The sequence below is a fragment of the Sceloporus occidentalis genome, unplaced genomic scaffold (genome assembly GCF_023333645.1).
Source record: "Sceloporus occidentalis isolate IW3139 unplaced genomic scaffold, rSceOcc1.0.p SCAF_207, whole genome shotgun sequence".
NCBI lineage: Eukaryota > Metazoa > Chordata > Lepidosauria > Squamata > Phrynosomatidae > Sceloporus > Sceloporus occidentalis.
In genome coordinates this window covers 59,131-87,088 of record NW_028317187.1, presented here as the reverse complement: position 1 = coordinate 87,088, position 27,958 = coordinate 59,131, and the positions used below count along the sequence as shown (strand labels likewise).

Sequence of the window (27,958 nt, the reverse complement as noted above, 5' to 3'; positions counted from 1 at the left end):
GTAAAAAGACATTTATTGTAAATCTAAAAAGTCATTGATATAAATAATTAGAATCTTCTTTAGAAGACATTAAAATACTAACGCGGAAATGTTAGCGTCAGTTATCTTGCACGATGCGCCCCGTGGGACTGTCCTCCAGCACGCCGAATGAATGAACAGGCCATATCTGTAACAGAAAATACGCAGAATGCCGTTTAATTGGGGCTCTTTGCAAAGTGTCTTGTGCTATGACCATGGTGGAGCCTGAAGGGTAGAATAATATTAACAAGATGGTGCAAGGCATGGCAGTATATCTGGATATTTGGTAGCCCGTAACGCTTGAAGGTATGAGGTAAGTAAACTCACCCACATATAGGTGCAGACCCTGGGTTTGAATCATGGATCTGTGCCAGACTTGCCCTTGAAATAGTGCATGTGAGGAGCAACAAACGGTTAAGGAGAAGCACTCATCTCATTGTGATGGGCTTAGTAAAGCCAGGAGTTGGGCTCCATCTCATTGCTGGCCCAGTAGCGGCTGGCCATGCATACAATGCGGGACAATATTCATTTTAACAGCATGTACAGACCAGAGACGAAAATAAGCGTTCATGGTTTAGTTGGGAGAGGGCCAGCTTGAACCTATAGGTACCACACATATGTAAATGCACTCAGTACGCCATAAAATAAATACATAAAAATACATTATTAGCCTAAGATTCACAAACACGCACTGTTCACTCACAGCGATCACAGACATACAGGCAGACATTTACTACTCAACAATTGAAGGTGGGCAGCCATACTCTTACACACAATACTTACAATCACATCCATTTCCTATCCTCCAGGCTTCATTACCTCTCACAGCAGCTGGATGCGATGCCCTTGAATCCTGTCTGTCAGCAGAGGGGGTCTGTTTTCATCCCAACACACTGCACAGGGGCCGCATAAAATTAATCAATCTCTGGCTCTTAAAGGAAGCTCAGTAGCACAGGCCACCTTCTCCAGACAGGCAGGACTGCTGGGCAGCCGCTCCACCAACTGTGTCCCAGAGAAACGGGCTTAATGGGCCAAGTTCAGACCGCGAACCTCTGGTGTGAACGGAGGACGAGACACTTACCGGTGTTTTGGTGAAATTCTGAGGTCTTTGATGCTTTTATGACTCCACAACCTACTCAATGAACATTGGTCTACTATAAGGGATAGTCTTTAGACTATCTTCTCTAGGACCAATACAGCAATACCCAAAAGCAAGTGCGCTTTAACCTAGCCCTTCCCTATTGGCACAAAACTGCAAGTGGTCAATTTTTCTGGTTCTAAACAAAAGATACTGCAATGGATGTTATCAGAGGACTAACTGGAAACTCAGGTACTCAATTTGGCCATCTGTACAAAAGTTATTTTATATTTAAAATTTCCAAAAAGGATTTTGTGGTTCCTTATTAAAAAAAAAATTATATAAAGAAGCAATAGGGGAAGGGAAAGTCAAGCCAATGACATTTTAAAAGTATATTATACAAAAAAGAACATGCACAGCCGAGCAGTTAAAGTGACTATTTACCCGAAGACAAATCCGGCCCCTTATCAGAGCATATGGGACGGGTCCATAACTTCTGGAATCTGTGGAATTTTCTAAATTGTCACCTTCTAGCCAAACGTGGCCTTTTGGAACCTATAACGAAAAGGGGGAAAAAAAAACATGTTATCCCTGATCGGTACGATATAAGATGATGTGAGGATAGTCGGCCTGAGGATGAATGGCCATGGCTGTTGAAGCACAGAATCTAGTCTACCCCGCTCATGGGTAAATTAAATTAGTTGTCAATGGTGATAAAACCACTTCTCAAAATCCACGACAGAAACATAAAAAAATAATAATAATAAAAAATACTTTGATTGGGAAAAAAAACATTTGGAGAAAGAAAGCAAACTGTTTTAGCCAATGAGAAAAGTTTCTAGGATATTGCACCTTAAAATAGGTCACTACCCCAAGAGCGCATTTGAGCCTGTCCCTATTACATATATAACCAAACGAGAAATAAATTAATCCATTTTATTATTTGTTCTGAACACACACCAGGACAACGATAAGGAGGTTAGAGTAGGATGGTTGGGTCGTTAATTTATTAGACTTCAAAAGAGGTCATTAGGATGTTGACTGAAATTCAGCCCTCCTGTCACAGTAACAGCATGAAGAGGGCAGACACTCATCAACATCCCGAGGCCGTAACCAAGGCCAGACCTGTTAGTAGGCTCCTGATGAGCTAAATGGTAATTGATTGTGACACCAATTACACATAATCTCATCATTTTATCGGAGTGGGCTTGTCAAAGTTCTAATTAAGATCACAGTTCAGTCTATGTACACACTGCCATCGTGTCCATCAGGAAGGAGAGATCTCCCTATATGTGCTAATGAGTATGACCTTAGGACAGGGCAGGGTAACCTGCAATCACCCAGCGATCACTGGACTTAAACTCCCGGAACCGGCAGCCTGAAGTTAATGCCGATGGGAGGTAAAGTCCAAATTAAACTAGGCAACCCATTTACACATTAATATGTCATACAAATATTACTGTACGAATGATAAAGACCGAAATAGTAATCGTTTTCAGTAAAGTTTTCTTTCAAAGAAGAGTAAGACAAACTTGAAAAAGATAGAATTCATAATGTCAAATGTAAATCTCATGTGACTAAAAGCAATAATAACTTGTAAAAACAAGTGTAAATAAAATATTTTTATGTAAAACTGTGCAATTGCTTTTTTAGGCCAACAACCTTACCCTTTAAAGATTGCAATATATATAGTAGGGCTGGAAGTTGAGCCTAGATGGCCAGGACCTCACTTTCTCTACTTGTGGGATAGTAATGTTAATTGTCTTCTCTTGTAAAAGAAGAGTCTGGTCTCTGTCGAGCTTGCACGCAGGTATCAGGTGAGTTAATGGGGGACTCAACCACACTAAATATTTGAGAGAGATCGATTATTTACAGCAATACAGCCCAGCGAGGACTTCCTGAGCGCTTTTCCTCTCTTTCGATTCCTGTGAAACTGGACCCTCTGCTACCCCTTTAATGAACCAACTGATGTAGTCACGATAGCTCTTTTCCATAAGTAGGAGATCGTCTATATTCTATCCAACTGTCCTAGAATTCCCACCAACAGAACTTTCGTTCCTTATCTTTGCAGTAGTACCTTTGTATCTTTTGGATTGAAATTTGGATACCACTTCCATTTAAATCATGTGCGAAAGTTTCTTTATTCCTTTTTTTTTTTTTTTTTTTGAGAAGGGGAAACAGGTAACGAGAGGCTTATGCGAGAACCCAAAATCTCAGGCCGAGATAATAGAAGTAAATCTTTCCTTCTCAGCTATCTCTACTGAGGTCTATTTAAATGCTTACCACATTGGAACAGGCAACAAATGTAATTGCTTCATCGCCTGCGGGTGCTCGTTTTGCAAAAGCCGCCTTTGTGAATAAACCGCAGGTGTTACCTTTCTTGATTAAAATGAAATATGATCAAAGAGTTGACAGTATCAGATGACAGATACTAAGTTGTAGTGAATAGTACCAGTTTGATTGGGTTCACAGCATGTCATTTACAAAGTCACAAGACTTAAAAGCACGACGATAGTTGGGGTTTTTTCACCTTTGAGAATCAATGGGGAAAGTTCGATACAAATGGCTTCTTCTGGCAGAGCAGCCACGTGATCCTCATGCCGAGCATAAGTTTATAGAGGTGCGGGACGCAAGTAATAAAAAGTCATTTGGAGTACGTTTAACGCTATCCTTCGTGGCTAAAAAGCCTGCATAACATTTCCGTTTTCAGGCATGCTTGCCAAGGCTTGTATGAATGTCCCCAAATGTAGTTATGAACAAAATCCATTAGTTCCACTTTGTCAGTTCAACACAATGAGGTTTGCACGCTTTTACAGTTCCCCCTTTAGGCTATTCTTCAGTAGCAATTGCAATAGGAAAGCCAGTTTCCAACATTTAAATACTAGAAAAGGGGACCTATTTATCTTCAGAATTACGTTTGTCGGCAGACCGGAGGGATCTCATCAAGTTACAGCAAATGGTTAACAGATTTGGAACCTACACAAAGACCCAAGATGAACCTCTAGTTTAGAAAATCATGCCCATTTAGAGTAATACTACTACTATTAATGATAACGATACATGATATTATATTATTAATATATATGTGTTCTAACAATACAAGTATATATATTTCAAAGCACTGTAGACATAAGAGCATAATTAAAGGTGCTGTTCCACTTAAGCAAAGCTTTAAATCACACTCTGTGTTCACACTGTGCAAATAAACCGCAGCAGATGTGTAATTTTATTTTTTCCTCTGAAGGTTTATTCACATAATAGGTTAACATAGTAACTGAAAAACATAACAGCGCCTGCTTTTGAGTCACATGACAATCCTTCCTGGCAAAACTACGAATGAGGCAATGTATGATGAAATAATTATTTCTAGGAATGGTTGGTGCATTAGGTGGTAAATAGTACAGCATCTTAAAAGGGATTCCTAAAGAGAAGCAGAAGTCATCTATTAATACGTCGATGTTTTCTTTATCAGAAGAAACAAAAAGCGTTCCGATGCTTTCTTCAAAACTTGTATGTCTCAGACGAGATCCGATTCCCAGAGAGCAAGGATATTCCCGCGGCAGAGGGCCGGGAATCTGAATTAAATTAACAAAGTGTAGTGCACATGGACCGGTGCACATTGCGTAGTACTTACATAAGTGTGTCTCTTGATGAGGTCTGACGGGCTGCTGGTACATACTTTGTCGCCTTCCAATCCAATTACCCTCTTGCAGATGTTAATACTTGGTTTGTTTGGGCTTTTTGCAATTATAACATCCCCCCTATGTAATTGGAGGGAAAAAAAAAACAAAAAACAAGAATTATAACATCATCCAAAAACCATTAGGTACAGACCGTTATTCTAGAATTCTAAAGGGGAGAGATATATGAACAAATATAAATTTAAAGCACGCGTAAAGGGGAGATCTGCACCTGGTACTCTGATAACATGCCAAAGCCTGGACCAGAGCTAGCGCTGCGCCAGCGAAGCGGGGAGAAAGAGAGAGAGAGAAAGGCTACGGTAACAATGTCAGCTCTGCCGGGACTCTACCCTCCCCATATTACTAGCCAGAGACGGAGTAACAGCTGCCACCGACAGATGAAGATTAAGGGAGGTGGGGGAAAGTAAAGAAGACCTTCATTAGAAACGTACCAGGAAACGGTTCTGCTTCACAAGCATCAATAAGAATGTCGCCCAGAGAAGGGGGCTGAATATTGGGCTTTAAAAACGTGGAGATTCCCCAATCGCTCAATGATTTGGTTACACAAAGTCTTAAAGGGCCCAAGTTTAACATCCTTGTTTAACAAAAGTTACATTAGGTAGAAACTCCAGCTGCTGTTGTCCTCTTCTTGTTCTTGAAACTAATTGGCTGTTTCAAGCAGCCAATCAGTGGCAGGAAAGCGCTCCTATTGAAATCAATGGGAGTGCTTTGAGCGCATGTGCTGCCCCCTATGTAAAGCGTTCCCCAAGCCGGTGCTGGAGCTGTCTAGAGGTAAGTACATCGAGCACATGGAGATGTGTTCAGCCAATCAGAACTTGTAAATGGAAAATAGATAGAGGGTGCAAACGCGTATGGGGGGATTCTTCTGCATCCCCTCATACATTTATAACAGGGACACCACGAACAAAGTGACCGCACAGCTATTATGTGCATTAAAACGTCCATTTAAACTATGCTTCCTTTACTCTATTAAAAGTAATTTCTTAATACGATTAATAGAGTTGTAGAAGGCTCTGAAGCCGCCCATTTGGCATACATATCACTGATTCAGAAACATAGATGAGGAAAGCAAATAGTGCTGTGTAGGTTAGAAGATCGATGCACACTTCTCTGGCACCGCTATGCATCTTATCCAGCAGAGCGTATCGAGGCATCTGCCTGAAGCCAGGGATCCCCCTTGGTATAGAGTTATTCATCTTTTGTGTCTAGTAGCGGCTCGTGTTGGCAGCAAACATCCACCGGTCAGTATCTGGCTATTGGTGTAATGTCACCGTGGTCATTAGGAAACTGCTAGAGAAATGGGAATTGGCCAAGTAACAGTATATCTCTCTATAAACATGGCGTCCCCCTGAAACGGAAGACCCTTTTTAACTCTTCTTACATTTTAATGTCTTGCACTAGAAGCACTGAAAGTTAAAATGTAACAAAAAAGGTATTCCAGAGCTGTGCAAACTGAAAATTGTGCCCGCAATATCACATTAGACTGATTCAGCTCTTTGCTTTTTGGTAAAATATGTGATGTAATAAAGTGGAGCACATGCTATTTTATGTTCACCAACGTAAAATGATTATTCCCATTATTTTATTTGTGTTGGATAATTGATATAAGGGGTACACAGCTGGCGTGAAATGTTTCTTTCATGTAGCTATTTATACTTGTGCTTACTTACTTGTTAATTGAAAATAAGTGGCGACTTAAGTTATCACATACTAAAACATCGTAATTCTTTATAGTTGGCTCCATTGAAGGTCCAGAACACTACAAGACAAAAAAAAAAAAAAAGAATGTAACAGTGAAATCAAACGTGTCGATACCTTATTACCCCCAATAAACTGGTGCTAAAAAAAAAATTATAAAAAAAAATAAAAATTATTCTTTCCTTTGAAAGTTTAATCACAACAAAGAAACATTTCCCTGAAAACATTATGAAGGCAATTTTTACACAAATTAAATAATTATTTCTAGGAGCGGTTTGGACATTTGTTTCTAATGCTGTATTTAAGTATTTAAATGTTTTTAAATGAGCATAGTCAATAGATACTAGAAGTTTAGCCTGTGTGATACTTACTATTACTATTTCTCCAATATACTCGAACGTACAATGAGCTATACAGCCGTACTGAACAGCGTACCCGAGGAAGCCCAAGGTTTTTCCAACTGCCCTTCTCAGCATGGTTACGTTGTACTTAGAAGATGCAGCCCTGGAGAAAAATCAAAAAAAATTTTTAGTATGCTTATAAGAAAATAAAATATATAGGGGTCTCTGGGCATGGATCTCTAACGGGATGGGATGGAAGAAACTTATGAATAACTTGATATTATTGTAATATATGTTTTAAATAAATATGTGAATAAATTGAATTCCAGAGGAAGATTACATTTGATATACCCGCATAATTATTTTATAATGGTTACTTAATACTTTAAATTAAAAATAGTTCTATTAAAATTAACATTTATATTTAATAGCAATGTGAAAAGGATAGGGAAAATTGGAAAAACATTAGGAATCACAAAATAAAGGTATGAACGTATTTTAAATAGATAGATACACATACAGGACATGTTCCGAATCGCATAATGGCAATAGCACGGGCTACCTGAAAAGGAATCGTCAGACTGTTTCACTAAAGCTCTCAACTGCAGTTAAAGAGCAATATCTAGTACTAATGAAGTCCGGAAGTGGGGGAAAAAATAAAAAATACACTTAATAATAATCCCCTTTCTGCCAGTAATATCCCACCAAGACATTGTTCAGATTGCTGGAAGCCCCTCCAGCAAGAAAATGGGTTTGGGTAAAGATTAACATGACAATCCGATTACTACGGCTCTCAAACACCCAGGTAATCCTGTCTAAATTAACAAAATACCAAAATGATGCAATTCCCTGCAGAACAAAAACACTCAATATACCCGCTTTTTGGTAATTGATATAAATGTTTTAATTATATTTTTAAAATAAAAAATAATAAAAAAAATGTATATACATATTTAACCCTTGGCCAGCTCATCTTTAGGCCCACCAAGTTCCCTATAATGCTGTAGGGATAAAGCTGCTACAATGAAGTCTTGGGTAGATTTGAAGAATGTGAAACATATTCAGCACCGATTAAAATAAAAGCTGAAACGTTGACCAGCACAAGCCCGACGGCCGAGCGCCCCTCATGCCCACCGCGACCGGAGAACGCAGGCGGATAAAAGACGAAGCCTATTTGGGACACGTATGTAGCAGTATGCAGAAACAGAGCCGTTATTACACGCTGCTGGCCCAGACGCTGACCGTATAGCGATGTGAATACGTTCGCTGCCTCCGTCACCTGATTTGTTCTTATGAAATTAAACACAGCACGCAGGGTAGCAATCGCTCCGAGCCCCATGAATGACATCCAAGAGACGGGAACGGATTTGCTCTCGGTTGCTGCCAGTTAAAGCGCCAGGTGGCTTTCCCCGCGTCGAAGGTGTTACCGCTAATCCCATTACACTGGTACTAAATCTTGCAGACATCAAAATTATCGCCGAGGTTTCTTTTCATCTTATCCTTTCCAAATGACTGGAAGGAGCTTCACCTGAAAGAAGTCGAATCCACATGCAGCTGTTTTAGCAGCCAGACGACTTCCCGATAATGCCAATCGTGTTCCAATCTCACCGCGCTGGTGGCCCCCTATTCCCTGTCCAATAATACATCTGTTAAGAAATCCAACAGCTACAAATCAAGTTTAATCCTACCAGGGACCTCATATTGGTCTCGTCTTCCAAAAAAAACAAAACAAAAAAAAAAAAAAAAACAGGCAGCAGGCTTTGCCGTCTATCGGACTGTCTGGGGAATACGCTTTAAATCCCAGATCTACTTAGAGGAATAAGACAAGGATCACAAAACATGACCTCTAAAGCCGTAATATGACTATATTCTGACCCAGAGGCATTCACTCTAGGTGAAGATTAGAACTTTGCATAATAAGATTACACAGCAACTGAATGATATCAAGAGAATATCCATATGCAATTGCCTTGTCTTCTATAGACTGCCTGCAACACACAATATGTGATGCAGATGAAACACTACATGCCCTTTCTGGCTACGACAAAATACATTCACATAAATTAGTCCTAATAAATCCCCCCTATTACATCCATCACCGACGGCCCCCCTGAGAATTGTACTCCTTTCCTGCACATAATGTGGCCCAAACGAGATGGAGGAAATTAAGTCCGGGGGAAAATAGCACATTGTCTGTTGTGATCTCGGATTACAACGGGGAACATAATAAAATTAAGGAATCAATGCGAGGATTTAGACTTTACGGAGCATTCGGTGACACTGTGGGAAAGACGCTGAATAGTCCACGGAACCAAGCGAGTCCTCGGAAACGGTTACCGTAATGAGATCCAGTTACCTTCGAGTGTTTGTGTATGTCCCAATATATGAAGACTGGTCGCAAATGCTGTGGTTGGGGGTCACTGGGCAAAAGCAGTTTAGCCGTTAAACGACAAACATTTTAGGGGCCTGTCCATTCAACCAAAGAATAATAGAATATAAATATAACAAATCTGAAGAGAATGTAAAACTGTAATATATATATATTTGTTAACCAATATGAGCAAGAAAAACTCTTTTTGCGGAGTTATTACTTGTTTCTGGGGTAAGGTTTCCGTAAGGAAACAAAAAAGCAATATTTACCCCATGAATTATTCTAAGACCAGCGGGTACTTTAATCAACCAAACCATGCAGGCCAGTACATTTTACATACATAGATTTTTATTAAGTATGGAAGTAAAGCTCCTATCTCATTTAGCACATTAGGATAGTTAAGATATTTGTGTTAAAGGGGCAGAAATGCACACTTTTTTCCCCCACAGTCATTAGTGAGCTGGACATAGTTTGCCCCACTGACGCCCTTTAACCATCTGACCAAGTCTTTAGATGGGTAAACTATTTCGTTTCACGGTGGTTTTGGTCCACCTTGTTGGTTGTAGGCCAGAGATCAGCGAGTCCTGTCCGATTTCCCTCGACACAGCGGCATCCATGTCTGCCAAACAGGCAAAACGCAATGAGCCAAGTGGCTATGAAGAGCAGTTAAAGCAATCTTCCGCAGAGCGCGGGGTTGTTATGGCGATTGTTAGAAATGCCATAAAGGAGCATTCATATAAACAAAAGTCCCTGTTCCTTTAAGGAAAAACCTATACAAAATGGTCTGGTGATCCCACTTTGTTGAGAAGGTGCTATCCCATAGTTCATTCGCCTACTTCTTGTTTTCTATGTAGAGTACTGGAGGTCGTGAGATACATTGCCCTTCATTTTCCGTCTAGAAATTAGACTTTCAAACAGAGGTGGAAGAGACAGTGAACTGATTCATCTTCAGAAGAAATTGTTAAACCTCGATGTCTCGGTCACCTATGCTACTTGGTACTGTACTTTTAACTATTCCAGTACAGGAGATATATTCATTCCTTTCCAGCAAAAGAAAAAATAAGTGTTTGAAATTCTACCAGTATCCAACACACGTTGAAGAGGACGCTACAATATATTGTTATTGACACAGACGCTAACATTGGATAAAAATGAATCAAACACAAAAAGCGTAATGATGTTATAAATTCACATTTCTTACTCTGGAGACATTTCAACATCTTCTTACAATTCAGGGGGAAAAAAAGGGAGCCCTAGTCATTAAAAATACATCTAAATATCAATTGAGCAGTAAGGTGATATACAGTCGTCGTTAGGCCCACAAATAAAATTCATCACTTTTGAACGTGGCGAGTCCATCAACTAGGAACAAAAGCATACGCACAGAAGAGGTTTTAATAAATTTCAGAGCCCGCAAGAGCGCCGGCCTCATTAAAATTATAAATTACACAAACACGGAATAAAGATTTTAACTGCGGTGCAGCTAAGCAGATTACAACAAGCCACAGTTCCATCTGAGAACACACGATGGCTTTCCCAGATGGGGGCCTGGAACAAAAAAAGACCAACGCCACAGCATAAACCTTGTGATCTCCCCTTTCTGCTCAGCAGATGACAGCCAAATATGTTGATTATTCCATTTGTGCTACTAATCTTTTAGAGAATATAAAAGTGATAAGATCTGTCGTGAACTCAACATGCTGCTACGCTCATTCTGCTGCTACGCTCATTCTGCACATATCAATTAACTCGGCAACTTTATAATTCCTCAAAATCCTTCAAACAAATAAAAAAAATAAAAAAAAAATACATATGCATGGACTATTGCTTTTTAACTTGATCTCTAGCCCAGAGGTCCACAAGTTTGGTTTAGACCTAGGTGCTAGAGAATTTAGGAGCCAGCCAATCATGTTTTTATTTTCCTGGTGCCCAGGGCTTCTTGAGCTTTGCCATACAGTAACATACATTTACACACTCTAACACCATACAGTAACAGACACACACTAACATTCCACGCTCATGTACACACATGCTAAAACCATACACTAATACACAAACTATATTCTGACATATAAACTTATGATAATGCCATACTGTAACACAAACACCATACACGCTAGCACCGCACTCATTAACACACACGCTAACACTATACATATATAAAATTGCACATTACACAACACCCACCCACATACACTACCGGCCACCCCACTGCCTATCTTCTGCCGTGAACCCAGCACCCTATGCTTTCCTGTAGGGGCGCCACAAGGCTAGTGCCGTGTATTACACGATCCCCCTCATGACACCCGCTACACTACACCCCCACAGGAAAGCATAGGGTGCCGGATTCATGATGGCAGCCCTACAAAACCCTGGGCACCAGGAAGTGGTTTCTAGGCAAGCCCTGGTCTCGAGTCAGGGTTTGTCGAGCCCTGATCTAGCCTACCGAATAACAACAAACTGGTCTCAGCGCTGCGTCATCGCCTAGTGCTGGGATTTTGTACTGGAGTATATATCATAGTTATGGTAAGCAGTGGCGTATTTACCTTCAGCACTCCTCTGACCCGTCTATTTGGGATATGATGTCACATCCCTGTGCTCCACTTTTTAAAGGAAGCGCTGTGCAGAAGGAAAGTATGGCGGACAGTGCCAACTCAATACCCTGCAGGCTTTTAAAGAGAATTGTGATGTTGAAAAGTAGCCACAATTACATCTAGCACGTACAATCCTTTATCGTCTGAGCAACCTGATTAACTTTGTAGCTGTTTCAGTTACAGCGATAAGAACTGTCACAGAAATTGCAACAAATCCACCTTTTCCCTAAAAATGTGGGACATTGAAGGATCTGCCAAGAGCTTATATGAATTCTGTGATTATCAAGCAGACCATTTCATCTCAGATATTCACACAAGGCTTCTGGTGCCTACACAGCGCTTCCGGAAAATACCTCCTAATGCAAAACTGGTTTATTAATTCCATTTTAGGCCCAGAACAGGCCAGCCTACTAGAGAGTATTGTTGAAATAAATCCAAAATCTCATGAAGAACTGTATATTACTGTTATTTTGTTAATACTGCAAAACATAGATATTTACCGTATGGAAAAATAGGAACCGGCTTCCGAGGTTCCGCTCTCCAGGGCGAAAAAAAAAAAAAAAATTACAAACTTCTACCTCTTTACTTGCAAGATTATGAAAGCCATCCCCGCTGGTATAAGAAGATCTGGATTCTCATCTTATTCTTAGGCGTATAAAGGAAAATGAAGTCATCTTCTTTGTAAGTACGAAACAGCATGAATCTGGAATTACGGCTGCAAACTCTTCAAGACCCAAATACCTTGTTTCGATGCACAGCATGGACCACAGCAGGAAGCCCAAGTCATATGACTGCCAGGCCTAGCAAGTCACGTGACGCCACGGCTAATCTGATTTGTTGACTATAGACTATTAACCTGTTAAAGGACAACGGGTTTGAAAGAGGCAGCGTTGTAGAAGCCCGCCTGCGAATGGGTTAATTGGCAGAACCGAATGCCACCGCATTCCAGAATTGATGAGGGAAGGGGCTTTGAGAGAGGAGAATGGCAGACGCCAGTAAGAAGATTAGGAACATGAATGCCATTGATGACCCGGCAGTTTTCCAATTGTGTTTACAAAAGATACGCTGGAACCAAGAAAGGGATGGACTACATTTATGATAACACATAATACTTTAAAAAAAGAAAACCGTCGGGAGATTTTACGACAAATGAAACCAGTCACCGGAACAGTCTGCCTTACCATGAGCCAAAAATAAAAAAGTGCAATGCCCTTCTTCCCAGTATTCTTACTAAAGGAAGCCTACGCAAAACAAAATTAATAACCAAGCTTAAACTTAGGATAAATGACGCTATAAAATGTTCTTTGTATGTTTTCTGATATTTCAGAAATTTTAAAATTCATGATTCTTCAAAATTAGCTAAACAGAAATACAAGATTTTTTTTTTTTTGAGGCGGGGGAGTTGAAAAACAGACACTTGGGGAAAATTATTAAGTATTAAAAATAATTTAAAAAAACATTTTTACCATTATTGTTCCTTTAAATAGAAGGGGAAAAAGGATTTCGGTAGAAAACCCATCACAGGGGTGTTTATACTGCAAGCTCAGCAGTCTCGCTCTCGCAGCCCAATGTCATTTCAGATTAAGATTCACTACACCGTGTTATTTTATCCCTAAAATGTGTCGTATGCTTTATAAAAACATACAGCAGAAATAGTCATCCCAGGTCGTGTTTTATGTAAATTCTTCATATCGGGATTTTCAAGGAACTGCAGAAAGAGGCGGTGTGATGATTCCGTGCGATAACACCGCAGATGAGCGTATGCAAAAACCTTCTCGGGTTTAATAATATCTCACCTTGAACGGAGCTCTGTCTAGTACCAATAACGCTGCTGTTTAAACTACTCGACTGTGATAGAGCTGTCCAAATCCTGCTTGTTATACGGAACGGACTGAAATGCTGGCACTAGAATTGGGGAGGATTAAAAATGCATATACACCAGCAGGCGGGCCAGTCTGATGAAGGAATTTAAGCTACATTGGGGGATAAAAATCCTCATTTTTTAATTCAAACAGGGAGAATTTTTTTTTTTTTTAAATCACAACAATCAGCACCAATTACTTTCTAGGGGGATAATAGAGGAGAAAACTAGTTTGTAAGAAAATTAGGTTTCAAAACTATTGACGTGAATGAAAACATAGTTTTTCTGACACCACCAGCCCAAAATAGTAGCAAAATTAATATGGCTATATTTTTATCTGTTAAAAGTACGCAATCTCAGCAGGCGTATTTGGCAGAAATCTTAGAACCCACCAAGGCGATTGACTCAAAAAGGCCTTGAGTGGGAATAATTGAATCCACTGGGCCAAAACACTGAGAAATTTGACCGCTGTAGAGGTTCTGACAGCATCCCCCCGAAATAATTGGGGAGTCAGCTCGGGGGGGTCTGTGTGAAGTCAGTTAATAATAAACTAGTGGTCTTTGATAATGAGAAACATATTAACATAGGATTACCTACGGACTAATGGACAAGCGACCGGGGTGAAGAAAGAGGAATGGAACGTGATGTTCAGATGCGGGTGACGTGTCGCTTTTGCGTCGTTCTCGCAGCGGAACACAGAACAGATACACGTTAGTGCGTCTGGTTTGTATCAAAGTAGAAAATATATTTCCCTTTTACTTTGTGTTTTTTTGCCAAAATAACAAACAGCAGCTTGTAACAAACATACTTAACCTGCAACGAGTTTGTTTTTGATTATATTATCGGCCCAGCAACTCACACAAGACAAACTGTTGTAAATTAAAATCCCAGGAATACACAAAATATATATAAAATGAGGTAAGCATTGAGTTGTCTTAATTCACAGAGTTAGATTACATTTCTCACACCTGGTATGGAGAAACTAGAATACATTTAGGTAACACCTGACCGTGCTAAAAGGAACGAGATTTTTTTTTTTCTTAAGTAAATTTAGCGCATAAGGTGGGACGCAAACAGTTACAGCCATAAAGAAGTTCAGTAGTTTATAGAGCAATCATTGCAGAAACCCGCCTAGTGTGTCCGCTGACTTAGCATTTTGCACCAAAATTGTTCCTGCGATGCCCAAGTGCGTAACACGTAGGAGGTTTCAACCGCGACCTACCCCGTCCTACGCCAACTAGGCCCAGGTCTTAGGCAGCGGCAGTCCTCCACATACAGAACGGGGGGCAGATGGCCCTCTCAAGCGATCATGCCCTCCAGTGTCCCTCTGAACAACGGGCCGGTTACAAAACTAACCAACCTATTTACGCTAGCACAGCCTCCATAGACTTCATTAAAGGCGCGCTGTGTACGGCGCTCTGATATGATGGCGACCGGGGGCGCTGTCCCAAAGGTAAAAATACTCCTACATGGGGGAATGGAGAAGGCAAGAACACTCTACATATTATTATTATTTATGGTTTTATATAGCGCCATCAAATTCCGTAGCCCTGAACCCAATTCTGCAGAGTTTCACTAATTAAAAAAAAAAAAAAAAAAAAAAAAAAAGGAACCCCAATGTGATTAAAAAAGAGCAGACTAATTTAAATCCCAATAAGGGACTGTCCATACAAAAGAGGGATGCCTGGCAGGTATGTTTGTACCAGAGCTGGACAGAGTTGCTCAGTGAACTTGCTTAAAAAATCCAATCATGGGCATGATGGCGCTCAGAAACATGTGGGGTGTCACTAGACCCCCTTGTGAGTATCCCGCACTGGTGAAATGTACTACTGTGCAAGGGATGTGCTATACTGTAGATTGTGCTATACGTGGCGGGCTCTCTTTCCCTGATCTATCGGTTCGCCTTAGTCTGTCAGTTCTAATTTTGAATGAACGGACTGTAAGAAGCTCTGCATATATTGTTGGTGCCATATATTTAAAAGATAAATTAATTAGGAAAGGGGGCCCCTGTCCCATAGACCTTAAAGTCTAACACCTCTTTAAAATGCACCTAGCCAGCGAGGAGAGTGTGGCTGGTAAACGCGCACGTTGCACATGGTGGACAGATACAGAGCGAAAAACCCGGCGCCGCTCTGTCCAACTCCCCAGCAAAAAGAACCATTAAACGGGCTTTTCCTACGGACATAAATCATAGGGAGGATTGTATGGCTATTTATTTCTGTATCAACCACTGGGGGAAAAAAACATGATTTAAAGGTAATGAGCTCACTAGAAAACAGACATAAAGATGAATCAATATGCCCCGCAATACCATATACTCACACATATATGATATATATATATATATATATATAGATATATTATTATTATTTTATATACACACACAATGATACTGTCCATTGTATTGAGTATTAACATTTCCGAATATATTATACCATATTAAACTAAACATTACCCTTAATAATAAAGAAAAAATAATAATGTAACCAAATGCTCCAAATGTAACCCTGCCATGAAAATATTTTGAATTGAGATATATCTATTGTTACATATTGTTATATATATTGTTACATACTGTTATTTATATATATATTGTTACATATTGTTATATATATTATTACATATTGTTATAGATATTGTTACATACTGTTATTTATATATATTGTTACATATAGATATGTTAGCAGCTATAATTTCCTCAGACTCCATGTATTTGTAACACGATAGAAATGCATAAAACTCCGTGTGTAACACTCACCTCACAAATGTCACGAATGTTTTGACGCCGGGCTGCTAAGGGTAGATCATGCCACTGACCTTGAGCAAAGCGATTCCTGATTGGCCCAATTGCCTTCTCGCGCGTTCTGATTGGTTAGCAGTCACCGCCTCGCCTCCCACAATGCATTGCGCTTAGAACGGGTGAAGCAAGATGGCTGCGCCCGGTAAACGAGGCGTGAGTGGCAGCGATCTGTCAGCTGGGCTTGAAACAAGTTTTCGGAGGAAAGTCCGCGGGAAATTTCCGGCTATCCCAGGATGTCGGCCTTCCGTGCAAAATGGGCAGCTGCTGATTTCCTCTGGGGTGCCCTCCCTGGATCACGTCTTAGGTGTGTGAATGCTGACTGAACTCGGCATCTTCTTACTGCCATCTGTCCTCGATGATGCTGTGATCCTAAAAACATACCTGCTGGGTACCCTTCTTCTGTGGGGACAGCCCCTGTTTGGGATCCAAACTTTTCTGCTCCTTTGTCCCATCAGCTTGTTAATGTGCGGTTAGCATCTATCCTTATTGTCCATATCTTTTTACCCCTTTTTCCTCCACTGATGCCAAAACCTTTGCTGGGAGTGAGGGTATCACAAGGTTCTACAGCCCTCAAAGTCACAATAATTCCTTAACAGAAAGCAGGAAATGTGTTTGTAAATGGAATTGTGTAAATAAAGTATAAAATAAATAGCTGTCAGCATCTCTAACATCCCCCCCGGAGGCGATGATGATCCTCTCTGTCCTTTTACGTGTCGGGAGGTACGTTAATGGGGACGCTGCGTCCGCTAGCATGTCTGCCGCCAGTGCCGGACCGGCCGTGACAGGGCATCGCTGGCGTTTAGAAGCCAACGGCCAATGGCTGGATACATAATATAAATAATAATTGGCTTCTCTTGTGATAAGCCCACTAGCCAAGCTAGAACCAGGACCTCCTTCTCAAGTCTGTGGGCAACGAGACCCGAGACAGGGCAAAAAAATTAAAGGCAAGAGGCATTGTTTATCTATGGACATTGGGTTTGAGTCTAGTCTATATCGTTACCAGCTTGTGTAGCTGTCAGTGCTACCAATGCTTCTTTTGCAGATGCAGAATACAAATCGTCTCCTTTCTTTATGTATTTTAAAATTTTCTACCTTTTTTCCCCCCCTAGGTGGTGGTTTAGCAGTTGGGACACTTCTTCTGATTGGTCAGTACTTCCAATTTGTTTAAGACCTCTTTAAAGATATTGTTATTACTAGTAGATATGGACCATACTAACCAACAGTCCCGTCAAAGGAACAGCCAACAACATGTTATGTCACACTCAAGCCTGGCACAATAAATAGACAAATGTGTGACATCACAGCAAGGACTACTCATGTGGTCCCTTTTTAGCACATGCACTGAATTTGCCCAAAATACTGTCCAAGACATATGTCTGGTTGTTGGAGCTGCATTTTGAACAGTTATGTAAAATTAAAGAGGAATTTTCATCAGCTCGATCTTCATAAAGGGCAATTATGAGAACAGAAAGTTTAGATAGATTTAAAAAAAAAATCATTTAAACATTACATAGTTTCATTAAAGGCCCCTTGGAAGGCTTCGTGGCAAGCAGGAATTATGTTTAGTTGAGCTGTGTTTTCTGAGTGCTAGTCATCCGCTCAGTTTGGTTTAATTGCAAGAGGGGTTGTTCTGTTCCCCAGGTCAAGCCCAAAGATTTGATTGATCTTTATACAGAATCACTACAGAGTCCAAACCAACCTCTTTTTCAGTACCAGAGACATGAATGTGTGTGTATATATATATATATATATATATATATATATATATATATATATATACACGCGACCAATTTCCACACTGTAGGGAAAATGATCCCTGACGCGATCACAGGAGTCCAATAAGTCATACCTTTGTTCGGTGTTTTGGTGCCGATCTTTAATATCAATCTTGTATATGTATATTACACACACACCATAATTGGACCTTTGCTGTCCCCCCCGTCCATGACTAGTATGACTGGTGGAGTGAAAGGTGGATAGTGTTACTGGATAATGCAGATGAGAGAAAGAGGAGCAACGTGGAAGAAGAAGAAAAGGATAGGGATAGAAGTGAATAAGAGTAGGACAAAAGAGAGAGAGAGTAGAAGATGCTGAGAACATAAGGGAAGGAGGAGAGAGAGGATGTGGCAGTGAGGAAGAAAAAAGGACGGAGAAGAGAAGAGATGGAGAAGAAGAAAGAAAAGGAAGGAGGGGCTAGAGACAAGGAAGAAAGGTGAAAAGCCAGACAATGAAAAAACATCTGTGCCCCTCGCTTCAACAACAGGCACATAAGCTGTTAATAATAAAGAATATTTTTTTATATATATAAAGCAGAAATTACTTTGAATATTTACAGAACTAGCAAGAAACACCTTATGTCTAGAGCCCACGATAACTGCGCAGTGATATAGGAAGTAGACATCCTTACACGGGAGAACATTGTCCTTACCTAATATGCGATAAAACGGTATAATCTTGTGACGGTTGCATCTTGGCATTAGGGACTGAGTAAGGGTGCGTTTTGCGCACATATCCACTTTGTAAGTCAGATTGAGCTCCGTGACATTATATGTCACTGCAGGACCATCAAGCAAAAAGCTCATTCAGTGCTTCAGACAAGTGTAACTACTGCATGAATTCTTCTTTTAAATCGATCGATATGACTTGTCTGGTCGATCCAATAAAGCGTATGCGGAATACGTACATGTATTTGCATTCATAAATTCTTTTTTTCCTCATCATTTGCTAATGTTGCAGTCAATTTGCTAACTTCACACTTGTAACCCGATATCTATAATTCTTTAGAAGAGGATCATGTATTTAAAGAAAAAAAAATATATATATAAATGGAATTTAAATAAAAATACCACTTATACACCTCTTATATGTACATTATTTAATTAAGCAATTAAAGTCTAGTTCTTGAAATATTTTTTTTTATATGTAATTTTTAAAAATATATTTCTTACTATTTTTTCATATGTTTAAAATTCCTACCGTATCGTGTCACAGGGTTTCACGAAGTGACTTTACTTCCGAAACATTTAGCACAAAAGACATTTCTAAAACGATCACCAAATGAGAGAAATGTGTCTTTATTATTAAAGGCGCGCAAATGATCTTCCCAAAAATGCTTTAAAGTGTAATGACATTTGTTTTATGGTTTCTTGTTGAATCTAAGTGACAAACATCACGGGCCATTGGCTTAAGGCATGTAGTGAACTCTCTATAACTTAGCATTGAAGATGTCCATTTGAAACCTATTAGTATCCTATAATCCTGCTAAGCATCTCTGGTAGCTTAGAGATTTCGCACAAAAAAACACAGTTTGACAAAAATACTTTTAAAATACCATCATTTATTCACTAAGAAAAAAGTTATTCCCACCCCCATTTTGGCAAAGGTTCGAGAGCACAAAAATCTCTATAGTAAGATAGACTAGGGTAACTAGGTGGGTAATGCAGTATATTATCGGGTTTTTTTTTCTTTTCAAATGGAAGACCTCATTGACTTTTTAAAGCTAAAGTAATGGCAATATTTAACATGGAACCGGGTTTCATCTGTTGAACAGTTTGGAGTGCAGTAAAGCTTGGAGGTACTTCCAACAAATAGCTTGCACCTTGGCTATTAAAGTTAGATAATAAAGTTAGATAATCCCAGAGAATTCCATTTCTAATGGATGTTTGGTAGAGGAAATCTTTGGCACCTCGTTTACGCCTGAAGATGCACTGCTGTTCTCGGACCGTGCAATACTATGATACGCTAAAGGTAATCGAAAATAACCTCATAGGCTAGAAGCTAACGCTGTTGTTTACCGAAGCCTAGATACCATCTCGACGTTGACGCCTTCAGGCATGCCTCTGCATAAATTATGTTTGAAGTTGATGCAATAATAAAGTTGCTCAGAAAGTTAAATTCTGAACAAGGCTTAGCAAACAGAACTCACAAGCTTCCTTCCATGCCGAGGACACCGGAGAGACTACATGCGGCACCTCCTGGCTGTAAATATGGATGGCCATCTTCCCGGAGCCCAGCCGTATCCATCGTGGCTACCCAGCATGTTCAGTGGACCACCAATTAAAGAAATATACCCCCTCCCTTTTCTCTGCCTCTCCAATCACCTGGAGGACGGGGTTTTCTGAGCAAGGGCTATTTAAATCAGCTAATAGGTACATTCCTTTCCTGCTATAGAGTCTCTTTGCAGTCTCTCTGTGCTTTGTGTGATTTATTCTGAGTATCCCTGTGTTTTTACCCCTGGCTTCCCTGTGACCTGGACCTCGGCTTGATTTGGACTCCGCTTTTCTATGACTCTGTGTATGAACCTGGGTTGTTTGACTAAGCTGTATTCTCATTCCTTAATATCTGGCTCTCCATTAAATTCGGTCCTCAGGTTATGAGTTCCGAGCCCCTGCACTGTGGATTCTCTCCAGAGGTTAGATTATCATCCCGTCTGCTGTGACTGCGGTATCACAGACTTTATCTAGTAAAAAATATCTTATTTAGTATTATAAACAAATCTATACATTCATGTTAGCAATTGATAATTTATTGTTATGTGATTTAGTCCCCATTACAGATGCTTATCTACCCCGAATGTCTTTTTATATATCCAAGTACATCCTTTACATATAAATTAAGATTTCAGACGCACACACCTACAAGCCCTTGATTGGCTCCTGCACCTGGCAAACCACCCTACATGCATCAGTGGAAAAAGCCAGGTGTCTATTTCAGGCAAGAGGAACAAGATTTAAAGATGAGAACCACCTCCAATTAGACCATTCTGTTGTACTGGAATAGGTGTGAGGAGACATACATCATCTATGGTGCAAGTGACCCATTCTAATCATTGCGCCATCAAGGTGTCGCGCTTACCTCCCTCGCACCGATTGTAGCGTTTGAGCTCCTCAAGCAGATAGAATAAGTAGAAAGGCATTGTCCAACATGTGATGGATTCCAACATGTCATAAACACATACACTCACTGGCCACTTTATTAGGTACACCTGTTCAATTGCTTGTTAACACAAATAGCTTATCAGCCAATCACATGGCAGCAACTCAATGCATTCAGGCATGTAGATGTGGTCAAGACAACTTGCTGTTCAACCAGAGCATCGGAATGGGGAAAAATGGATTTAAGTGACTTTGAACGTGGCATGGCGGTTGGTGCCAGACGGGCTGGTCTGAGTATTTCAGAAACTGCTGATCTACTGGGATTTTAACGCAAACCATCTCAAGGTTTTACAGAAAACAGTCCGAAAAAGAGAAAATATCCAGTGAGTGGCAGTTGTGTGGGCGGAAATGCCGAGATGACAGAACGGCAAGAATAACTCAAATTACCACTTGTTACAACCAAGGTATGGAACCTTGAAGCAGATGGGCTACAGTAGCAGAAGACCCCACCGGGTGCCGCTCCTGTCAGCTAAGAACAGGAAACTGAGGCTACAATTTGCACCATCTCACCAAAATTGGACAATGAAAGACTGGAAGAACGTTGCCTGGTCTGATAAATCTCAATTCCAGCTGCGACATTCAGATGGCAGGGTCAGGCTTTGGTGTAAACAACATGAAAGCATGGATCCATCCTGCCTTGTATCAATAGTTCAGGCTGGTGCTAGTGGTATGGGGGACTTTTTTGGCACACTTTGTGCCCCTTGGTACCAATTGAGCATCATTTGAATGTGATAGCCTACCTGAGTATTGTTGCTGACCATGTCCATCCCTTTATGACCACAGTGTACCCATCTTGTGATGGCTACTTCCAGCAGGATAATGCACCATGTCACAAAGCTCTTATAATCTCAAGCTGGTTTCATGAACATGACAATGAGTTCACTGAACGCCAATGGCCTCCACAGTCACCAGATCTCACTCCAATAGAGCACCTTTGGGATGCGGTGCAACGGGAGATTCGCATCATGAATGTGCAGCATCTGATGCCATGATGTCCATATGGACCAAAATCTTTGAGCGATGTTTCCAGCACCTTGTAGAAAGTATGCCATGAAGAATGAAGGCAGTTGTGAAGGCAAAAGGGGGTCCGACCCGGTACTAGAAAGGTGTACCTAATAAAGTGGCCAATGAGTGTAGATGTCCATGAAACGTAGTATTTCTTCATTTTAACAAAAAGTTAAAATGCAATGTGTTGAAGCTTGAAATAATTCAACCGATACAATTGTGGTTAGGGGGACTGTTTCAATCACAGCCGATATCTAGTGGCAGCGCCAAAATTTCTTGGGCTCATCCTTACAAAGGCTTCCTAAACCAATAAACAACATTTGTCAGAAGCGTAATAAAGGATGGGTAACCCATGCAGATCATGAGAACAGGAGGTTAATGAAGAAACCTCCTCCCACGGTAGACACACAAGAGGGTTTTCTAAAGCATGCGTGATGCTTATTTTGGGAAAAGGACAGACCTGCTTTGTGAAGGGTGGCTGTCGATAAGATTAAGGCAATAAAAGCAAGGAGTACTAACTCGGGACACTGATACATCCAACAAGGAAATTAAACTCAACAAAAGAAATACACATGGGTAAAAGTTTAAATATTGTCAGGACTCGGGCGATCAGGTCAGGTAGGAGCCCATGCGCAGGGGATACTTGGGATTCAGTATGTAACCCACGGTGCATGATTATGCAAACAAAGACACCACAAACAGAAATCCAGGTAATGCAGTGTATTTCATGTATATAACAGGACCAGCAAATAAGCGTAATATAGTCTAAGCAAGTAACCGGATGTATGGCAAAATAAAATACAGGTAATAAGTCTTTTGGCAGGGAGCCCGCTTGGAAGGGCACAACAGACAGAGAGCCCGCTTGGAAGGGCACGACAGACAGAGAGCCCGCTTGGAAGGGTACGAAAGGCACACAGCCCGCTTGGAAGGGTACGAAAGGCACACAGCCCGTTTGGAAGGACACAAAGCAGGGAGTCCACTTGGAAGGACACAAAGCAGGGAGTCCACATGGAAGGACACAAAGCAGGGAGTCCACAAAGCAGGGAGTCCACTTGGAAGGACACAAAGCAGGGAGTCCACTTGATCAGGACACAAAGCAGGGAACCAAGCTTGCGAGCAGGGCTCTCTCCACCAAATGTATCGGTTTGTCTTAGTCTGTCAATTCTTGTCTTGTCATATCCCTTGAATTTATGTATTGTATTAAGCGCTGCGTAAACTGTTGGCGCTATATAAATAAAGGATAATAATAATAATAATAACCAGGAACAGTACAGGTGCAGAGCCACAGCAGGAAGGTCCATAGACTTCAATACAAAGGCCCTGACTGAAGGGCAGGGCAGGTTCATAAAGGCAGGGCAATCCAGGTAACAAGGCCCAGCTGGATGTAGACTAGGGCTCAACCCAGGTAACAAGGCACACCTGAGTTCTGAGTGCTCCAGAGGGTGGAGAGTGGCCACTAGTGGTTGCAGATGTAAACACCACAGGTATAAAAAACCCATGGTTCAGGCAGCGAAAAATTGGTTCCTGACAAATATCTTTGCATATCCTAATCTTCATGGGCTGGCATATCAAAGCCCATGGGCTGCCCACAAGTACAAGTCATGGTAGGTCGGCACTATTATCGAGGGGATTCATTCATTAACAGTCAATGCGGAATAATTCATGCTTGTCTTGTCTCAGTTTAATGATGAGTATAGGTATTTGTGATTTTTTTTTTTTTTTAGTCCTGAGATTAGTCCTGATGAGCCGCGCATGCCTTGGGATCAGTGTTGTCTGTTTTAAACCGCTTAGGAAAATCTTCCGATGTGATGAGTCCAAGGCTACAAAGAGGAGGATTCTCCTTCTGCTCTTAAGTCGTAATAAATTGCATTACACTAAGATTAGCTCCTTTTGAAAATGAAATGTTCATCTTTGTTATTTGACACACATTATCCTGGTTAATTTAACCACTTAATAGCAGATTCTGAGTTTAATTCTGTTTAAATTGTACACGTTCTCTGCTGCTGCAATAATACAGCGAGGTTAGTTCATGATTATTGAACGCAATCCAGAACGCTTTTATTTTTTAAATTGCGGTTTTGTTTTGATGTTTGGATTTGGAATATAGACACTTAAACAAGGCTGTAATTGGCATTGTTATGGCAACTGCCGGCTCGCATATCCAAAATGTCGTGTTTATCGCGGCAGTAGATTAGCACAGTTCAGTAGTTTTGTGCCTTAATGAGCGCACCTACGTCTATTATGTGCACGCGGTACGGTTTTATATACTTAGCCGCTTTTAACACTGTACACCTTGCAAGAAACGCATGCCCTCGGTCACTCCTCGTTAAGGGCATTTGAACTCGTTCAACAGATTCGGATGAAAGTATTCTATTTTTACGTAGGCAGGATCAGACCGACACAACTATAAAACGGATCCATCGTGTAAAATTAATTTCACATTAATCAGCAGAGCATAAAGAACAGTTTAGCATTATTCACATAAAAGATGCTCTCATTCTTCTGTTATCAGCCTTTCATTCAGAACGCAGCTTAATTTTCCCTGATTTTCTGTAGTTTTTTGGGGGGTTAAACCTGTGTCGGACTCAAGGAGGTAATGTGATGAACTCCTTAGGTATTAATGTATTAGAACTATTCTAAAGTAAAAGAAACCGCTGTATCGTGGACTATATGTAAAGGTGGAGCCAAAGAACAAGGTTTTTGCATAATATACATGCACCAAAGGGTTCTTCCCTTGTAGATGTGGCAATCATGGTGCAGTTGCCGTAGCAACCATTGGAATATTCAGATTGCTTTCCTTTTAGCACTTTGCACTAGAATGGCTCTGTAGGCATAGACATCTACACACACAACCATACACATACACACACCTTCACACACACAAATACACACATGCGCGCGCACACACACATACATGCGCACACACACGCACACACATTTACATACATACACACACACACAAATGCACACATACACACACACAAATGCATACACATACACACATTCACACACACATGCGCACAACATGCACACATATACACACACATGCACACACATTCACACACACGCACACACATTCACACACACGCATACACACATACATCCACACACACAGACACCTTTTTCTCTATAGACAGGACTGTACTTGTGCAAGCCCATCCTCGTAATGGCGGCAGCTATTTTAATTAGCAGACACGATCTCCTTTAGGTATGTAATTTAACCTGACTGTTTGGGTTTCTTTTCACATGTCAATGTAATTGACTTTATCACCTTGTATAAGTTTAGAAGGGTAATCTCCACCGAGCTACAAAACAGTGATTTGCCAAATGTAATTATATAAAGAGAGAGTTGTCAAAATTCACCTTCCTGCTAAATGGCCCGTTGCCAAATTCAGTAACATATATGTTTGCCAAATTGTGTTGTCGTGTGCATGTTAAACGCAACTGACACACAGGATGCATCCCCAAGCCTTGTGGTCATGGACGTGTGAAATAACTCATTGCGGAATTCCAAATACTTGGCGTGTCTTAAGCATTTTTTTTAATAATTAAAGGAGCAGTCCTGCCTTTTTTTTAAATATCACTAAAGTAGACTAATTCACTGATCCTTTTAATTAAATAAGTGACGTTTCACTGACAAACACATCTTGTTACTTTCCCAGTAGAGGCTTCCTGATTCTGGTCTTCTGTGCATGTTCCAGCATGTCGCCCTCCGAGGATTTCCATTAGATACACACGGCAGGGTACCTTTGGGGTAACTTTTTCAAGTTTCAAGGGCAAACAAAATGTTAAAAAAATAACCAATTTACTTCCAAGATCTAAAAAAAGCCAGGCATCCCGTACTGAGGGCAGTAACTGCATTGAGTTTTCTAGCCCTGGTTATTATTTCTCCTTGGAAGCGTCCATAACATTCCTTCTCTTAGTGATGGTTCTTATCTTGAGCATTGCCCTAGAATTGAGCCAGGGCAGCACCTCCAGCCACGCTCTCCACGCCCGCCGGGTTATGATGTCATAGCCTGGCAATCTGTCTCTTAAAGATGATGGGTTTTCCAGAGATCTGCTTTATGACCGGCCTACTGTGCATCCGGGGACCAGGGGACCTGATTTAGTGGAGGAGGGTCCCCCTAGTCAGCCTAGGCTACTTTATTCTGCTGCCTACATATAACTTTTTAAGGAAAAAATCCCAATTTACATACTTACATATCTACATAGTATTTATACTTACATGCAAAACCTCCCACAGGACCACAGAAGATGGACAGAAGGTTCTGATGTTAGGATGCTTGAGACAATAAGGGATAGGCAAACCGTGTGTACCTGTTCACCAGTTTGTTCACCAATTTGTGTGGTGTGTGGAAGTGACTGAACCAGAGACGACGTTGAGACAAAATGGCAGAAAATTGTTTTTTCATTTTTAAAACCGAAACTAATGTGTTATGAATGTGTTTTTCACATATTATTCTTGTAGAATTTTTTTTTTTTAGCACTTGATCCCAAGTCCTCATTTCAACTGTAAATTGTGTGAGTTTTAAGTAACGCAAAATGCGATTTTTAAAATAAAAGCAATGATGGATACAGTAGAAAGGGTTAGCTTGGGGTTGGGGTATGGTTGTCTCGTAGAACAATTTACTGTTAAGTTAGGTGGTACTCGCTTGGCGTGTGCAGCGTCCGAGATAATCATCTAGTCAGTGTGGATCTGTAGGGATGTTCTCTGTCTGTCTGTTGTACCAGCCAGAGGTAACATGCCATTATGAATACAGCTGTTGGCAGAGAAATGGGAAAGAGGGGGGAAAAAACCCACTGTTCCCGAATGCAAGCTAAATATAGAGATTTGTGGTCTGGCTTTAAAAGCCAGGGGCATTAACTGCGCAGAAGAGGCTTAAATGCCAGTCCTACCACTGCAGGCGGCACCACTAAGAAGGTGATTCTGGATGCAGTACAGGCTGGGAACCGAGGGACATAAATAATTTGGGACAGTTTGTTTTTATATCATTTCTAATGTAATACAGAACTGCAGAAACATATGCTGCCTGTCGCAGGACACGCTGGATTATCTATGGTTTTATCCTAGACCATAACATATACATAGGACAGGCATGGACCAGACTTTTTAGAGCCGTTATCATTAAAGTAATATTATTATTTTTATGTTTTTATTATATTTTATTATTTTGTACAACACTATCATATTCTGCAGTGCTGTGCAATGGACTATTGTTAACTATTTTAGACATTATTTGGTTAAAGTTGACCGATGAAGAAACGAATAATGATATACTTGCGACTTGTGTTAATAATCAGGATATATTATATGTTGAAATTTTTTCTGACAGTTTCAGAACAGATCCAGTGCTCTGCCTTATTTGTGTTTTGCAATTAAATGAAGTTAAGGGCAGGGGAGGGCTGGCAGCCTAAGGCCTGGGGGGCAAGTCTAGTCAAGTGGCCCGTTGCGCCACCGAATCAGCACACCATCCATGCTATCTTTTCCTGATTTTCTAACGCATATTGATGTAATGTGATGGGACTGGGAGTAAAAAACATTATGTTTAATACATTA

General features: G+C 40.6%; 2 protein-coding genes across 2 annotated transcripts in view; one reads left to right on the top strand and one right to left on the bottom strand.

Moving 5' to 3' along the window:
* Nucleotides 1–97: 97 nt before the first annotated feature.
* On the bottom strand, nucleotides 98–6,971 carry LOC149277643 (mitochondrial inner membrane protease subunit 1). Its single transcript, XM_089502625.1, has 5 exons — nucleotides 6,867–6,971; nucleotides 6,468–6,556; nucleotides 4,731–4,857; nucleotides 1,541–1,651; nucleotides 98–166 (listed from the first exon to the last, which is right to left on the bottom strand). The coding sequence occupies exons 1-5, from the start codon at nucleotides 6,969–6,971 to the stop codon at nucleotides 98–100; spliced, it is 501 nt and encodes a 166-aa protein (XP_089358751.1).
* A 9,620-nt stretch (nucleotides 6,972–16,591) lies between these two features.
* The window catches only part of LOC149277642 (elongator complex protein 4-like), a gene marked incomplete at its 3' end in the record, with an annotated part of 55,128 nt that continues 43,761 nt past the window's right edge, over nucleotides 16,592–27,958 (top strand). Inside the window, exons 1-2 of the mRNA XM_089502644.1 lie at nucleotides 16,592–16,766; nucleotides 17,572–17,607. Of these exons, the coding sequence (XP_089358770.1) occupies nucleotides 16,592–16,766; nucleotides 17,572–17,607 (211 nt within the window). The remainder of the gene's footprint in view (nucleotides 16,767–17,571; nucleotides 17,608–27,958) is intronic.

Excerpts from the sequence above, each read along its gene's own strand:
- LOC149277643 (XM_089502625.1), bottom strand. The coding sequence starts at position 6,971 with ATGCTGAGAAGGGCAGTTGGAAAAACCTTGGGCTTCCTCGGGTACGCT. Across the intron at positions 4,858-6,467 it reads CACTTATTTTCAATTAACAA|GGGGGATGTTATAATTGCAA; the intron begins GTAAGTAAGCAC and ends CCAATTACATAG. Across the intron at positions 1,652-4,730 it reads TCATCAAGAGACACACTTAT|GTTCCAAAAGGCCACGTTTG; the intron begins GTAAGTACTACG and ends TTTTCGTTATAG.